This window comes from Gossypium hirsutum, chromosome A05 (genome assembly GCF_007990345.1).
Source record: "Gossypium hirsutum isolate 1008001.06 chromosome A05, Gossypium_hirsutum_v2.1, whole genome shotgun sequence".
NCBI lineage: Eukaryota > Viridiplantae > Streptophyta > Magnoliopsida > Malvales > Malvaceae > Gossypium > Gossypium hirsutum.
Genome location: NC_053428.1, coordinates 98,603,321 through 98,619,836, shown reverse-complemented (window position 1 = coordinate 98,619,836; position 16,516 = coordinate 98,603,321). Strand labels below are relative to the sequence as shown.

At 36.1% G+C, this 16,516-nt stretch overlaps 3 protein-coding genes across 9 annotated transcripts; 2 read left to right on the top strand and 1 right to left on the bottom strand.

The window, feature by feature from the left end:
- Window positions 1-177: 177 nt before the first annotated feature.
- On the top strand, window positions 178-6,334 carry LOC107897897 (golgin candidate 6). Its single transcript, XM_041114226.1, is given in 19 exon segments — window positions 178-513; window positions 965-1,017; window positions 1,110-1,237; window positions 1,349-1,401; window positions 1,653-1,799; window positions 1,897-1,970; window positions 2,062-2,131; window positions 2,347-2,400; window positions 2,530-2,612; window positions 2,827-2,902; window positions 2,984-3,070; window positions 3,196-3,309; window positions 3,397-3,468; window positions 3,542-3,727; window positions 3,854-3,957; window positions 4,125-4,173; window positions 4,372-4,437; window positions 4,542-5,297; window positions 5,545-6,334. Coding segments are annotated over 19 exon segments (2,736 nt in total). The 5' UTR covers window positions 178-489; the 3' UTR covers window positions 6,085-6,334.
- A 149-nt stretch (window positions 6,335-6,483) lies between these two features.
- On the top strand, window positions 6,484-10,435 carry LOC107897898 (uncharacterized). The gene is made up of 9 exons (XM_016823491.2): window positions 6,484-7,555; window positions 8,043-8,098; window positions 8,191-8,273; window positions 8,449-8,527; window positions 8,725-8,835; window positions 9,093-9,202; window positions 9,318-9,401; window positions 9,579-9,616; window positions 10,072-10,435. Exons 1-9 carry the CDS (start codon window positions 6,652-6,654, stop codon window positions 10,140-10,142), a joined length of 1,536 nt encoding a protein of 511 aa, XP_016678980.2. The 5' UTR covers window positions 6,484-6,651; the 3' UTR covers window positions 10,143-10,435.
- Window positions 10,436-10,619: 184 nt separating this feature from the next.
- On the bottom strand, window positions 10,620-15,367 carry LOC107897899 (uncharacterized). 7 transcript variants are annotated; one of them, XM_016823496.2, is made up of 16 exons: window positions 15,022-15,329; window positions 14,653-14,743; window positions 14,018-14,116; window positions 13,783-13,953; window positions 13,494-13,649; window positions 12,630-12,734; window positions 12,324-12,407; window positions 12,121-12,236; window positions 11,906-12,007; window positions 11,709-11,825; window positions 11,523-11,579; window positions 11,358-11,424; window positions 11,221-11,274; window positions 11,049-11,123; window positions 10,934-10,969; window positions 10,620-10,858 (listed from the first exon to the last, which is right to left on the bottom strand). In XM_016823496.2, the coding sequence occupies exons 4-16, from the start codon at window positions 13,864-13,866 to the stop codon at window positions 10,742-10,744; spliced, it is 1,170 nt and encodes a 389-aa protein (XP_016678985.1). In that variant the 5' UTR covers window positions 13,867-13,953; window positions 14,018-14,116; window positions 14,653-14,743; window positions 15,022-15,329; the 3' UTR covers window positions 10,620-10,741. The 7 variants fall into 7 exon arrangements, with proteins under 7 accessions (XP_016678985.1, XP_016678982.1, XP_016678984.1 ...); XM_016823493.2 differs by having other exon boundaries at window positions 13,783-13,894; XM_016823495.2 differs by having other exon boundaries at window positions 13,783-13,891.
- Window positions 15,368-16,516: the final 1,149 nt, after the last annotated feature.

The following is a 16,516-nucleotide window of genomic DNA, read 5'->3' as shown; positions in this document are numbered from 1 at the left end:
TTACCCTATTTTCTTAACACAACAATTTATTTAAAATAAATTTGGAGAAAACCTACATACAATTTATACAACATCCACATTGATTAAAGCCTAAATCTAACAGATCACCGCCGTAGCATGGGCCTCGCTTGACCCAAATCACCATTAATACGCACAGTTTATCTATCTCTCTAACTTTATTTATTAATTTTGCCTTTTGGCTCAAAAATCTTTCTTTCGATAATCGTCAACTCGCTGTGTCAAAGAAACGACGATCAAAATCCACGTACAACGCAGATCCAAATTGAAATTTGTGTCATATTCCTTCTCTTTCCATATCACTCGATCCTAATCAAGTCTTTCCATTTTTGCCCTAGACTCGCTTCTACTACCCTAATTGTTAACTTCGATTAGGTCAATCCATGATTTTCACTTTTCAATAATTTCGTATTTCTTCGCTTTTCTTTTTCTTTATAATCAGGATTTTCTGTGCTCCTTCATTGAGCTTAGATGGATTTGGCGTCTCGTTACAAGGTGAGTTTTATGTTTAATTCTTGTGATTATTACTTTCTTTCTCGATCATTGGTTGGGGTTAATGTTATTCTAGTAAATCTTTTATGTATACATATTTAAATTGCAATTTTGATTTGGTTTTAGCTCAAGATTGATGTTAGAATTAATGTGATGAACCAAATTAGCAAATATATAAGTTCGTGTCGATCCTATAGTTTCTCTGTGTTTGTAAATTAGATTCAGCCTATTGATTTTCTTATTAAAAGCACGGTTTGTAGTCTTGCATTTTCTAGAAAAAGTAATTAGAGAAGCAACAGCTTTTTGTTCCTCTTATTGCGTGTGTTGGTTAAGGTCATGGATATATGTTCACTGGATGTTGCTTAAATGGATTCTATTGGTGCACTGATTATGAGTGAAGTGATTGGTTAAATTTGTTTTGTGATTATTAGTATTAAACTGAGTTCTTGTGCAGGGGGTTGTTGGGTTTGTTTTTGGCAATGAGAACTCTAATTCCAGTGAGGATAGGTAACTGAAATGAGAATATCAGTACTTGCTGTTTAATTTGCTAATTCGATATTGATGACGTGACTGATTTACCATTTTTCTCATGTCAATAGTTATGTTGAACGGTTGCTCGACCGTATAAGCAATGGTGTCCTTGCGGAGGACCGGAGGCATGCTATTGCAGAGCTTCAGACCATTGTGGCTGAAAGCCGTGCTGGGCAGCTAGCTTTTGGAGCTATGGGTGTGTATTTCTATCTTGATCAATAAAGCTAGTACTGAAGTTAAATTTGTCCGTCTTTCTTGACTTGTCTTTCTATGTTGTTTAATAAAGCTAGCATGTAAATTTTTTCAGGTTTTCCTGTACTCATGGGTGTCTTAAAGGAAGAACGAGATGATGTTGAAATGGTTTGAAATCATTTTTTCTTTCTGTGTTTCATCTATTTGTTCTTCTTGTTGTTTGTCATACAATGTTTCTCTGTAGTGATATACAGTATCCCCAAGAGAACTTTTGGCCAGAAGTCTGCAGTTCAAAGGGCCTTTTTTATTCCCTTGTAGACCAAATATTGTTGTTTCCCTTTATCCTTCCATTTGAAACAGTTCATTGCAAATTTCCTGAAACTTGATAAAAACGATTGACATTCATTCCCTTTATGCAGGTTCGTGGTGCCCTTGAAACTCTTGTTAGTGCTTTGACACCTATTGATCATGCAAAAGGGCCTACAAATGAGGTTCGGCCAGCTTTAATGAATACTGATTTGCTTTCCCGAGAATCAGAGAGCATTTCTCTTCTACTAAGTTTGCTGGTGAGAGTTCTTTGTATGGATCGGGAACTTATTTTATCTGTTATTATGGATCTTTCATGTGATATCATCATTTTCTTCTCTGTTGGTGATTTTGTAGTCTGAGGAGGATTTCTATGTGCGATATTACACTCTTCAAATTTTAACAGCCCTTCTCACTAATTCTCCAAATAGGTATGAGTTTTACAAAAATTCCTTCTATCCTAACTGGATGTTTATTTTTGTTGGTTTCTGCTCGAAAACCTCTTGCTGAATTCATATTCAGGTTACAGGAAGCCATTCTGTCTATTCCTCGTGGTATTACTCGACTTATGGATATGCTGATGGACCGTGAGGTAAACAGTTATTAGCCAATTGTTTTTCATGCAAATTTTGTTAACTTCCATGTTCTGCTTTATTGTAGGTCTGCTTTTTTAATATGTCTCTTCATGAACCTTCTGCTTATCTTACCTAAATTTTCTGTTTGTCTCAGTTTTTTTGGGATAGGATATTGATGATATTATGTAGGTCCTTTCTTTTTTTATGATGTTGATCACTGTCGGTCTTCCAGGTTATACGGAATGAAGCCTTACTGCTTCTTACATACTTGACTCGTGAAGCTGAGGTGAGCCCTTTGTGTTTGTTTATACCTCTTCCCTCTTCTGCCCTTTAAATTTCATTCTTTTCTTTTGCACGTGAACTTCTTTAAATATGTTTGATTGCCTTTCTAACTAAGAGAGTCCTATGATTTCAGGAGATTCAAAAGATTGTAGTCTTCGAAGGTGCATTTGAAAAAATTTTTAGTATCATGAAGGAGGAAGGAGGTTCTGATGGGGTGTGGTTGTGCAGGTGGTTCATCAGATTTAATTCTGGACCTCAATGAACTTGTTCTGGCTTGTTTGCTGTTTGAGCAATTTTTTTATTTATTTTCCCTTTTTTTTTTTGTAAATTCTTTTTACCATGTCTGTGACTTCTTTAGATAAGTCATGTGTGCAGTCAATTCTGTTATGGCAATGCCACTTTTGGAGAATCCTATTAATGAATTAATGAGGTAATGATATATTATTCTTGCCCAGGATTGTCTTGAGTTGCTGAACAACCTTCTTCGCAGTAATGCCTCAAATCAGGTACACTCCACGTTTTATTTTCATTGTCATTGCTCTCTGTTTACGAAGTTTTCTCTGGTACTGATTTTAGGTGTGTTTCAGGTGCTACTAAGGGAGACTATAGGTTTTGATCCCTTAATATCAATCTTGAAACTAAGAGGAAGTTCCTACAGTTTTACTCAACAGAAGGTTAGACACTCAAGTATTTACAGCTTTATTTTCTTTTCTTTTTTTCTTTTGTAGCCATTCCAGTTGATTGTTCACAAGCTTACCGGTGATTTTCCATTTTCGTGAAACAAACAACATGCCAGTAGACAATTAATTTACTCAGTGCGTTGGAAACTATTAATTTGTTGATGATGGGAGGCTCGGAAGCAGATCCTCAAAAAGATTCAAACAAGATCACTAATAAAACAGTCCTAGCTCAGGTTAATTATAAATCATGTCTGCTTGAATTGACTTCGTGGAGAGCTATCTGTTTTTGTGATATGTTATCCCTGTTTCCTTAATTGTAGAAGAAGTTATTGGACCATCTACTAATGCTGGGTGTTGAAAGCCAATGGGCTCCAATTGCTCTGCGCTGTTCGGTGAGATCACTTTCTAGATTTGTTCTATTTCTTCATTTCAGCATACCCTCTTCTAATGCTTATATTTTGCCAGGCACTAAGGTGCATTGGTGATTTGGTTGCTGGGCATTCCAAGAATCTGGATGCCCTCTCCAGCAAAGTTCTTGGTGAGGAGCGACAAGTAGAACCTGCTTTGAATTCTATTCTCCGAATTATTCTGCGAACATCTAGTATGCAAGAGTTTATTGCAGCAGACCATGTTTTTAAGAACTTCTGTGAGGTTTATATCGTAGCATTCTCTTTACTTGATATTTTTCTTTTGTTAATAGTTATGTCTGTTATTTACAATAAGTCTCTTGGTGAAAGCTGCTGTTGCTTGATTGTGAATTTTGGATCTTATGTTTAGAAAAACACGGATGGGCAAGCAATGTTAGCGTCCACATTAATTCCACATCCAAATTCAATGACTGATGCTTCTCTTGAGGAGGATGTGAACATGTCATTTGGAAGGTTTGTTTACTCATAGTTCTTTCTTTTTCTCTATTATAGGCTATTCTGACTAGGAATTGAAATCTATGGTGCTAGTTAAATCTTAAATTTTTATTTCTGTTTGTTTGTTCTGTATAAAACTCCTGCATTTGATGAAATTATTTGATTGCGGTGTATATATGTGGCAGCATGCTTTTACATGGTCTTGCATTGAGTGAAAGCGATGGTGATCTGGAGGTAATCTGATGTTCTCAATTCTCCATGGTTAATCATCAACTTAGAAGAACAATACAGAGAGCCTAAGTTTGTTGGACCATCTCATGATATATGCATTAAGATTCTATAAATATGAATCTCTATCATTTAGCATACTATTAGATTTTCTTAATGGTGCTTATCGCCTGAGAATTGTCCAACTAATATTGTGAAGTACAGACTTGTTGCAGGGCTGCTAGTGTTATTACTCATATTCTTAAGGACAATAGTCTGTGTAAGGAAAAGGTATGCTGTCACTTTTTTTTCTTTCTTTTTCACTTGCATCTAGAGCAAAATGACAATTTTATGCCTCTGCTTTTCTGTAATCTAATTTCATTGGAGATTTGCAGGTTCTACAGATTGAGCTTGAAGCGCCAATGCCATCCTTAGGGGCTCCAGAGCTACTATTGCACCGAATTGTTAGGTACTTGGCAGTTGCATCTTCAATGAAAAATAAAGATGGGAAGCCAGGTTACTCGTATGTTCAACCAATTATCTTGAAACTGCTCATCACTTGGCTAGCAGATTGCCCAAATGCAGTGCAATGCTTCTTAGATTCACGGCCCCACTTAACGTATCTGCTGGAGTTGGTGTCAAGTACATCATCAACTGTGTGCGTTAGGGGGTTGGCTGCAGTTCTCTTGGGAGAATGTGTGATTTACAATAAATCTAGTGAAAATGGAAAGGATGGTTTTACCATAGCTGATGCCATAAGCCAGAAAATTGGGCTTACATCCTACTTTCTGAAGTTTGATGAGATGCAGAGAAGCTTCATTTTCTCTTCAGTGAAGCCAGCTCAGTCCCATAAACCATTGACAAGATCAACTACTGCTAGCATGGCAGAGATTGAAGATGATGAGAATGATTTGACAGATCAAAAGAATGAAGATCATCCAATCCTCACATCGGTATTTGATGCTCAGTTCGTTAATTTTGTGAAAGGTTTGGAAGTTAATATTAGAGAGAAAATGGTAGATGTTTATAGTCGCCCTAAGAGTGATGTGGCAGTTGTGCCAGCTGAACTGGAACAAAAGGGTGGAGAAAGTGATAAGGAGTATATCAAGCGGCTAAAAGCATTCGTGGAGACACAGTGCTCTGAGATACAGGTAATTGGAAACTAAAAATTAGAAAAACTCATTAGTTGAAAATCACTTTACTATTTATAGACCTGTATTGGATTTCATTTGTTGTCAATTACTTGTATTATTTTCATTTTGAAAATTAACCGCTATTATAAACTAATTATGTTCATTCATTGACAACACTATCTGTGAATATTTGTTGTTTGTCAATTATCTTCAGATGTTCTTACCTGTCTGATCTCCTGTTTTCTTTTTTCATTTTCATATCTAGAAACTTCTTGGCCGAAATGCCACTTTGGCTGAGGATTTGGCAAGGACAGGTCATTCCCATCCTGAGCTTATGGCAGGCAGTGGCTCAGATAGAGTTCAGATAGAAACGCTTCGTAGAGATCTTCAGGAAGCATCTCAACGGGTAGAGATGCTGAAGGCAGAAAAAGCTAAGATTGAATCAGAGGCATTAATGTACCAGAATTTGGCAGGGAAGCTGGAGTCTGATCTCAAGAGTCTTTCAGATGCTTACAATAGTCTTGAACAGACCAATATCCACCTAGAAAAAGAGGCGAAAACTTTGAAGAGTGGAGGGACATCAACATCTCCCGATATCGAGGCAATAAAAGCTGAAGCTAGGGAAGAAGCCCAGAAGGAAAGCGAAGCAGAGCTGAATGATTTACTCGTGTGCCTCGGACAAGAGCAGAGCAAGGTGGAAAAGTTGAGTGCAAGGTTATCTGAATTAGGCGAGGATGTAGACAAACTGCTCGAAGGTATTGGAGACGATATGGCGCTTCCTGAAGATGAAGACGAAGAAGATTGATGGAGCTTGTGTTAGTACTACTAGTACCAAATATTATTATGTCTTCAACCTCTCTTGAGGTAGGCTGGTTGTATGTTGTCAGCTCCCAATTTGTACATTTCCTGGGGAAACTGTGCAGTTTATTATTTACCAAGGAGGAGTAATTAATCTTTGTTCATTTGGATTTGTGTCATGATTTCTATAGACCTTTCCGGAGCATGTCAGAAAGCTGGATTTATCGTCCACCCAATACAACCTGTTCATGTCTAAATCATGTCGGATTTATTTATTTTATTTCTGGAATTATATTTCGTTGTTATAAACTTAAACTTATGATTACTTTGTTAAATAGATTTAGAAAAAAATTAGGACAATCTTTTTTTTTTTCATTTTTAAACTATTGGGCCTTGCCTAAAGCCTTAAATTTTAGACCAAAATCCTATTAAATCTTTGAATTTCAGTGCTTCGACAAGGGCTCTGCTAAACGCCTGAATCTTTAATTACAAAGAAAGAATCGCTGCTGTAAACCTTCTACTCTCAAAGCTTGAAACTTCAGTGTAGGCAAGATTTCCCCTCCTATAGCTACAAATGTCGCTTCATTTGCTACGTCCAAAGATCCTATATTTCTTTACAGCAACTGGGTCTAGTCGTCTCTTATCATCAAAATCCTGTATTTTCACGAACAATTTGATCTTTTCAAAGCAGCCATTTTCTTCATTTTTCTTCTCCACAACATCGACTCCTTACCCTCTTCAATATGACATGATCATCAACACCCCGACTCAGTCCCAACCTACCCCAACTCGCCGCCGACTCAGTAAACCAGACTCTCCCAACTCACCTGAGGAAGAGGACCCAGAAAAAGAATTGGGTTTTGATTCATGGGTACAAAAGAAACTGACTTCAGAAGAAGAAATGGATAAGTCTAAGAGGAAATATTATAAAAAGAGAAGGAAAAGAATGTATGGTTCAGATTCTGAAGATGATGATAAGGGGAAAAATGAAGATGGGTTTGTTGAATTGAAGCCTAAAGTTGTGGAATTTGATAGGCTACATGAGAGGGAAGAAGAGCTCTACTTTTATGATACATTTGCCTATCCTTGGGAAAAGGATAAACATTATAAAATGGTTTATCAATTGGAAAAGAAGTTTTTTCCTGACCAGTGTTTTGATAAAGCTTTTCTTGAGCCTGGAGAATCAAATGAGAAAATCAAAATTAAGGGAAAAAGTAAAAAGACTGATGATAATAATAATAAGAATAATAAGGTGGAGGATAAAGGGTTGGTTTTTTTTGAGGAACAAGAAAATTCAGGTGAGGATGTGAAGGAGAAGGTTATTGAGAAGAAGGTGGAGGAGTTTTTCAAGTGTTTGAAGAAAGTTCCCAATAAAGAAACCGACGATGGGGAGCCTTACCTTGTTAGTAGGAGTACTGGGCTCCCCCCGAGATGGGATGGTCCATATGGGACGGTAATTTTGGTGAATAAGCCCAAAGGTAAGCTAAGAGTATACTTTTGAATGCTATATCTTGATTAGCGTCTTATTTTGATTTCCTTAAATCTGTAATTTATCTATCAAAGAGTGGAGGTCTTTTACTCTTGAAAGGGTTGCATTTCGTTAGTGTTTTTGTGCATTTAATGATTTGTGAGCCTTTGTTCCTAGTGAAGTAGGCATGCTTCCTTATTTGGTATTATGTAGCTTACAGTCTGATGTTAGCCAACGCCTAGGACAAGGTGGAAGGTTCGTTTTTACTGCTTGCTTTTGGCTTTAGTATAGGGACTCTTCTACTTCCTGTTTCTAATTCGGAGAGGGTGCGAATCATATTTGTTTGGCCGCACTATTAATTGTTAGGACTCTTTATCTAATTCTTTGACTTGCTGATATACGAATATTGAAAATCCTCAGAAGATAAATGCAAAAGAACTTTCGGAATTATGATATTGACTTGTATCAAATGATAACACTATTATATTGCAAAACAGGATGGACCTCATTTACCGTTTGTGGCAAGCTGCGCCGCTTAGTCAAAGTGAAAAAGGTAGTGTTTTGCGTTTTTACATCTTGATTATTGGATAACTTATTACTTATTTTCATCTATAGTTTTAACTTTTTGGACTATACTTATTACAGGTAGGGCACGCTGGAACACTTGATCCTATGGCAACTGGTCTATTGATTGTATGTGTTGGTAAAGCCACTAAGTTGGTAGAGAGGTATGTTTGATCTGATTTCATGTCTGAATTGTAAAGACTAGCTCTTTCTTTCAATGTCCAAATCCAGACTCCATACCCTTACTTTCCTGGCTTTTTGGCTTGAAACTGTAGATTTTCTTTCTCTTACATGCACCAAATGAATTTATCTGAGGGGGTTTGAATATTTCAATTGCAGATACCAAGGAATGGTAAAGGGATACATCGGAGTTTTCCGATTAGGGGAGGCTACTTCAACTTGGGATGCTGATTCACCGGTGTGTATATCATTCATCAGTCAGTCTGAATAGGATCTGCTGTTCTTTGTCCAGATTATATATATTCACTCCACTCTACTGTTATGTGCTGTTTAATGTTTCTCTAGTGACAAGTCTAGAAGAGCTCAGCATGTATTTATTTAGTTCTGGGACATTAAACCTGCTATATTTTTAAGAGTCAATTTGATCTTATATAGGTTATTCAACGTGAGCCTTGGGAGCATATCAAAGACGAGGACATAAAAAAAGCTGCTGCATCCTTCTGCGGAGAGATATGGCAAGTTCCTCCAATGTTCTCTGCCATCAAGGTAAGGTAGAAAAATGCTTTAGGGGATTTAGAATTATTTTTCTGAACTTTGTATAGAAATACTTTTCACCTGCTTTGGGGACAGAGGTATTAATAAAACTCTGATACAGTTGTATGTGTTTGGAGTGCTAAATGTATAAACTTCTATTCCTTCTTCCTTATATGCGGTGTAGAGTGTACCTTACTGGTTTCATCTCAGATTCTCGCGAACTTGGGAATTTACTGAGTAATAAAAGAAATTGTCAATATTGTGAATAGGTTGGTGGTGAAAGGATGTATGAAAAAGCAAGAAAAGGGGAGACCGTTGAACTTTCACCCAGACGAATTTCAATTTTCCACTTTGACATTGAGCGTAGCTTAGAAGACAGGTGCCTATTTCTTCTTCTTCTTCTTCATCTTATTTTTACCTCAAAAAGAACTGGTTCGGTCATCTTAATACAACATAACTCAATCTTGATTTTAATATTTCTGATGTCTTTGCAGACAGAACTTGATTTTCCGAGTCACATGTTCAAAAGGAACATATATCCGATCATTATGTGCAGATTTTGGGAAGGCTTTGGGCAGGTAATCATTTTCTAATAATTTGATCATCAAAAGTTTTATGCCTTGTGTTTAGGCCTGACCCTGAATTTTATTTAGCTCATTCATGATGATAATAGTTTCTGGATTCTAGAATAAGTACTCAGCTTCATCGCTTCAACATTTGAGTTAATATTTCTCTTATTTCCTTGGCTGTTTCAGTTGTGCTCATTTGACGGCTCTGCGAAGAGATTCAATTGGTAAGATCCCATCATTATGTTAATAGATTGGTGCTCTGATCAAATAGATCTTGATGATTTCACAATATAAAAAAGAAGATAGTGAAGGAAAAGAGAACAACTGCTATATAAATTTATCATTTCTTTCTTTGTTTCGGTTTCTCTGCGAGGTGCCCTGGCACATTTCTTTTACAACAATCCTACAATTCTGTGCAATCACCACAAAGACTGTGTATGGTTCCATACCAGATCCTACACAAATTTGAACCCCTTGATTTTATCGTTGTTGTAGTTGAAATGGTCCTAGTCTAAAGACGGTCTTTATGTCAAAGTTAGGTATAATGCTAAATGAAGAAACAAAACACGAGATGCATTTGTTTTTTGTCAGATTAGAAGGGAATATAGCAATTTTTTAGTGGATTTTTGTTTTGAGGTGCAATAGTTGGTTAAGAGATCATGTCTTTTCCTCATTGTAGGGGAATATCCAGCGGAGGATGCATGGGAGTTCAAGGAACTAGAAGAAGCAATCACTAAAGGTTATTTCTAGCTGCATCTCCGTTGTTTCAAGAGTCCTAACATTGATGATCAATCAGCTCCAATCTTCAAATCTTTCTCCCCCATATTTGTTTGTAACGATTAAAACTGCAATAATTGTTAACATTAATTTCTTTTTGGCTACTAGTTTTATTCTTTTGAAGGCAAATTTTCCAAGTTGTACAGGGCAGAGATGACTGTCTCACATGAATGCTTAACGATCTAAAGCATTTACAAGTTTATGTAGTTGTTAATCGTTTACTTATGTTGATAATGGGGGCTAAGGTGCCACCAATGCCTTTCTGAGCTTGAGCCTCAATGAACACCTTCGCCATTTGTTCATACTGCAACTTTTGGTATGGATTGATTTGCATCAGGAGAAGAAACAAATAAGAAACTTCATAAATCTGAGTGGGATTTAGTTGAGTTAGTTCCGACAATTACTTTTAATATATATGATATAGACAACACTTGTGCATGTGCTCTGATAGGATCAAAGTCGCATTTTCTTGTATCCAAAAATCAAAGTTTACTAGGTCACATATAGAAGTGACTGACTTGTACAACTCTAATGCTATTGTAAAAAAAAAAAAACTATATTATATCCATTAATTAATTAGCTGTTAAATTGTAAGGATCAGTAATTCCCAGTGATGCATAATATGCTTTCTCTGCAGTAGTCATCCGATCCTGGAACATTGTCCATTCTTTCCTACACCTTTGCCTCACCTGTCATTAACCCAACTCTCATCAAACACATACATATATAAAATTGAGTGAGAGAGAGGAAAATGTAGTTCATACCCCTTCCCATGGAGCCCTTCCACCCTCTGCTTCTCCCTGTGAGAAAAAAGAAGAAAACAGAAGTGAATGATATACTGTGCATATGAATATGGTAATATCAATGGTCAATGATTACCTGGTTCCCAAGAGAAGGTACACTTTGATGTACAATCCACTGAGCATCTACAACCCCAATTTTCTCGTGAGGAGGCTGCTCAAGGACAAAATTGCCAAATCAACATAGGATTGTAAGAATGGAGAAAGCTAACTAATGTAGGAGGAATAAAGACGGTCTCTAAGACTCTGACCTCGACACATTTCCTAAGAGAGAAATCTAGACCCCATCCGTGAACCAAGTCGTTCTGCGTTTCAAAAGAGAAACTATATTATAAAAAGGTAATGACAGCAAATTGGCAACATCCAAAACCATAAGCTCATTGCTTACTTGAATCATATGCCAAACACATCGCCATGCTTCCCGAGAGAACACTGTAGCCATGATCTCCACAAACCTAAGCATCCAGTATGCAAGAGTGATTAGCTACGATTCAAGAAATAAGCAACAATATGTTTAATCATTTTAACAAAGGGGGTTAATTATGTTTCATACGCTGCACATGGAGGCAAATGCGGATCGTTACACCAGCCAGGTCTCTCATCAGTATCCCTATAGGAACAAAAGCAAATGCCAAAGATGAAACTACCTTTCTAACAAAGAACACACTCCAACCTACGCGGAGTTACCAATTAGGAATATGTAAACTGCAATCAAGCTGTTAATGTAAAATGCTCTTACTTGTGAACTTCGGTGTCATTTCTCTTCCTTGTCATTGCCCATGTCAGCCCAGCACTATTTGCATCTAAACCTGGCTGGGATATTTCTAAACCATGTTTTTTGACAAGTTTTATGTATCTGAGAATGGAAGGGGTTCAATTTTAGCTTTATGCAAACGGACTTTCACTTGAAGCAATATAGTCAACTTATGGACTTACTCCTCCGCATTGAAGTTCTCCACTCCAAGATCCTCATCCCACATGAAGATGTACTCATAGGGTGCAACAATATCAGGGTGCAAAAAGCGCTTCGCATACCACCTATATGAAAACTTAAGGAGTTCATATACAAACACAACTGGAGCTTGGGAAAATCCCATACAACCAACTACACTAACATAAGATTTATAAAGATAAAGGAGTCGGTTGCTAACCATTTAGCCTGCTTTTGAACACTCACGTGAATTGCTCGCTTTGACCACTCAAACTCATCCCATTCACTGGTTAGGCCATCGTAATGAAACAACAAAATAGTGAAGTTCTCCGAGAACTGTAAAATATTGGTTTTAGATAAGAGAGTATAAACATGCCAGAGAATATATATGTGTATGTGTGCATGCAGTGAGAGAGGACAGACCTTTTTCACAGCTGCATCAATGTTGTTTTTCTGATTATAACCAACGGTAAAAGTTACAAGGTACTTTGGCTTGATGGTTAAGTCCTGCAAATATGACCCATCAACCCGGATTAAATCAGAGAAAAATGATCATTGCCTTATTCAACTTCATCAGGTTACAAGAGTCGAGAATGCGGTAACACAAATTTAGCTTTAATAAAATTCTTCCATACGTTAGACGGCAACCAGTTTGAGTTCTTTGACATGAACCAAACTAGGATGACAAAACATAAAAAAAGGAGTCAATGTGAAGCAGATGATGCATACCTCACTTGGCAGACCCCATAGTCGACGAAGGAATAAATCGGACTCAGGTGCAACTATACCAGGGGGAAGTCTTTCAGCACCCCGTGGATTTGTTGGAATCCAGATCTGCCGTAATTAAGGATTAAGAGTTAGTGCTCATGCTAAAACCTGAAAGTGTTAATGCTTATTGATTTTCCTTGAAAATTGTTACACCAACCACAGAAAACAGGCACATATTAACCTGAAAAGGAGAATCTAATCCAAGTGGATTTTCAGCTCTATAGCCAATCACATAATGTATGAATAACAGTGAGACACCATCAGAGGTTGATGCACACAAAGTACTATACAAGGCAAGGAGTAAAGGAGATTCACAATGTTTGTCCGGCCTAAATTAACAACAGTTAGAAAGCGTGTGCATCCATACCCGGGCAAAATCTTATAAAACGATTAACTTTTGTTTCTTTAGTTCACAAAACGATTCTAACCAACACATGAAATTTCCTTGATATGACATAATCATCAAACCAGAACCAAGAAGTTGTACATGCAATTCATTAGAAACATTCTAAGCTTCCAAGCTGACATTAGCAAACATCATAGCAGATTAGGCCATAAAATACCTCCTACTTGAGGAGCTCAATCCTAAAGAAAAGATGGTTTCATGATAGAACTGACGTCCAGATATTCAATTCCTCATTATCAAATATGCATTTGACAGCTTGGTTATGAAGAGATTTTTTTTTTGTGTGTGTGCAAGAATCTTCAACCACTTCTATTAGATTTCATGGTTAAAATTTTTATAATTTCAAGACAAGAAGCAGCCTACAGTCCAAGTTCCTGAATTGCAATGCTGCATATATAACCAAAATAAAGGGGATTTACCTTGGTCTCGGTGTAGCCAGAAGATGACATTGAGTCGACCTTATTAGCTTTGATAGTGTTCAAAGCATTAAATAGTGCTTGGGTTGAAAGGCCGGAATATTTGTCCTCAATATATGTAAGATCAATGGAAGGGAATAGGCTCGACGGGAGATGCATCTACCAAAATTTAAACATACCGAAATGAACTCATTATTCCATGTTAAAGAGTATGTGAAAGGGGGAAAAATGGAAACAAAACAAAACATATAACAGCTGCATATGTATGAGATAGTGCGAGTGGCCGTAGTACCTTAGTAAATGAAACAGTTGGAAAAGATACTCCTAAAAAAAAGCCAAATATTACTCCAGCAAAAGCCATTATAATAAGCCTCATTGTCTCATTTGGTATCCTTAAATTGCTGCTGCAGCCCAACAGAGGTGAATGTAACTCATATTAATACCACTTCTGGTGTTACCGAACCTTGTAAAGCAGTAAAAATGTCAATGAACAGTTTCCCGTAAAAGTATAGTATGAAAGGTGATACCTCCGTAGGGGAACTCCCATTATGCTCAAGATCTTATTCTAGTTTTACAAAGATAACTGCACCAGATGCTGTCATCAAGTTTGAAGTTCAAATGATAACCTGCAGGACATGATAAACCAATGCAGAATAAAGTTAACTAAAAATTACTGTTAATTACATAGCACAAAAACAGAACATTAGTTTGAATCTATTCCTGTCGGTAATAGATTCATCTCAGCTAATCACACTTTAGCTATCGAAATTCTTTATTCTTCATGCATTAATTTCACCTATTTACTTGAATTTAGCAGTAAGAGTTTGGCTGTTAAATCCTAAGCTCTATTTTACCATTTGAAATACAGATCAACAGAAAAAGAACTGTCTTTCTAGTACATACACACAGATATATAAAATACAAAGTTGGCTGAGAAAAAAAGATTTCAACTCTAGATTTCCTTTGAAGGAAAGGTGTTTCTGCCAATTAAGTTATGATTCAGCCACAGCATACAAACATGAGATCTAAGGATATGCTAATTAAGTTGAAAAAAGAACAATTTTTTTTTATGAACCAGTGCGAAGCTTTCAAGACTGATCTTCCAAGTTCCAGCATCTAAATTCAGCTAAAACAAGCTTGAAAATTTTCTTTGTAAACGTACCCACAAATTAGAACAGCAGGAAAAGAAAAGAAAAGGCAGCTGAAATCAAATGAACCAAGTAAAATCAGATATTCTTCCGAACCAAATACACCTGAAAATATATCAAGGTTTCCATTAGCATGAAATCCCAAGCTAAAAATATTTCCCAACATCCCCTTTTACCATGAAAAAAAAAGAGAAAAAGTTCCTGTCTTGGAATAGCTTAGCGCCATTTCAAGCCAACAACCTTAATCGAGCTTTAATCACAGCTATTAATGAAACAAAAAAGAGAAAAAACCAAAAAGACAACCATGGAATTGAACATTCAAAGAACACAAAGAAAAGCTCATTCCTATCCAAGAGGAAAAAAAAAAGAAAAAGGGGACATACTTGAACCAAACGGGGATTTTCAATCTGGATTTTCCTTGAAAGAGAGAGATCGTGAAAGTTTTTGAACCTTGAAGCCAAACAAATTTGGCAGCCAAAACCCAATCAGCAGCCAGAAAAGAACTGGTCCCAAGGATTGCAGCTACCCCCCCTTTTTTTTCAGTCTTTAAAAACGTAGTATAGTAACTGATGAAGGCTTCGTTGTTAAAAACCCTGTCAAGTTCTGTTATCTTTCTTCCTGCTCACATAATTGATGGTGTAAAAAGGAATTCCCATTTTTCACCGTTTCTCTTTGATTAGGGGTTAATACTTGTGTGTGTTTGCCATTATTAGGACTCCTTTAATAGCTTCATTATATGTCCCAGTCAAGGTTTTTTGGCTAGTCATTTAAGTTCCCCCAAGAGTGGGACCCTTTCACTGATATCCTCAAAAGCATTTTTTGCCATATGGAACCCAATATTAAACTCTGTTTTGTCTCTTAGGCAGTTCACTATTGAAATCTTTTCAGAATTTTAATCATTTCTTTTTCTTCCATGTTAACAACATTGAAGAAGAAGAGGATGTTCCATTGACTTCTTATTAAAACATTACCTAAAATTGACGCTTTCTTCAAGTTTAGGTTTTTTTTTTAGGGGAATTCATGTGACAATGAAGAATTTAAGGTTGTTATTTATAATTTTCATCAAGAAATAAAAGGAATTAAGATGAGATTTCTTTCATAAAAAGAGGGTAGTGTATTTAGGGACTGAAATTCAAATTTGATGTTATTTTAATATCTTTTATTATATCATAGGCTAAATTAATAATTAAGATGACGGAAGTTCTAGGTCTTAAGTATCTAGATAAGAGGTTCATCATGTACAATTATATGTCTATATGTGGGTCTCTAAAATGCTTTGTAATTGTTTAATTCTCACTTTGTGATTACTCAGGCAGTTTCTACAAATGGTAACTTAATTATGCCGGTTTTCCTATTTTGGTAGTTCAACTTTAAAAATTTTCAATTTTAGTATTAATGTTTGAATTTGTCCTTGTTTTGGTCACCCACGGTTAAATTGATAATGAAAAGTCTTATTTTAATTGGTATAATAACACATTTAGTCCTCAATATTTATATATCCAATCAATTCGATCATATTTCTAAACAATTAAATAAATTTAACCTTTCATATTTACAAATTCTATCAATTTTATCCTCAAACTTTTTAACCAAAGCTTTCAATTTTTTAAACAGATCATTCCACGTCTAATAATTTATAAAACCCAAAGAAAAAAAGATGCTCCAATAAATTTATAAAACCCAAGCTAATATTATTCAATGTAATTTACAATATTATTATGGATTTTGAATGTTTCAGGCTGTTATCCTCTTAATAATTTATTCACATTTTAATGCATTAAATAAAAAAGTTGCTTTACATGATATAAATTCCTAAAAGATAATATTAAAATAGTTGCCGCAAATCGTAAAATAAAAGAAAAAAATATTTTTTTTCCT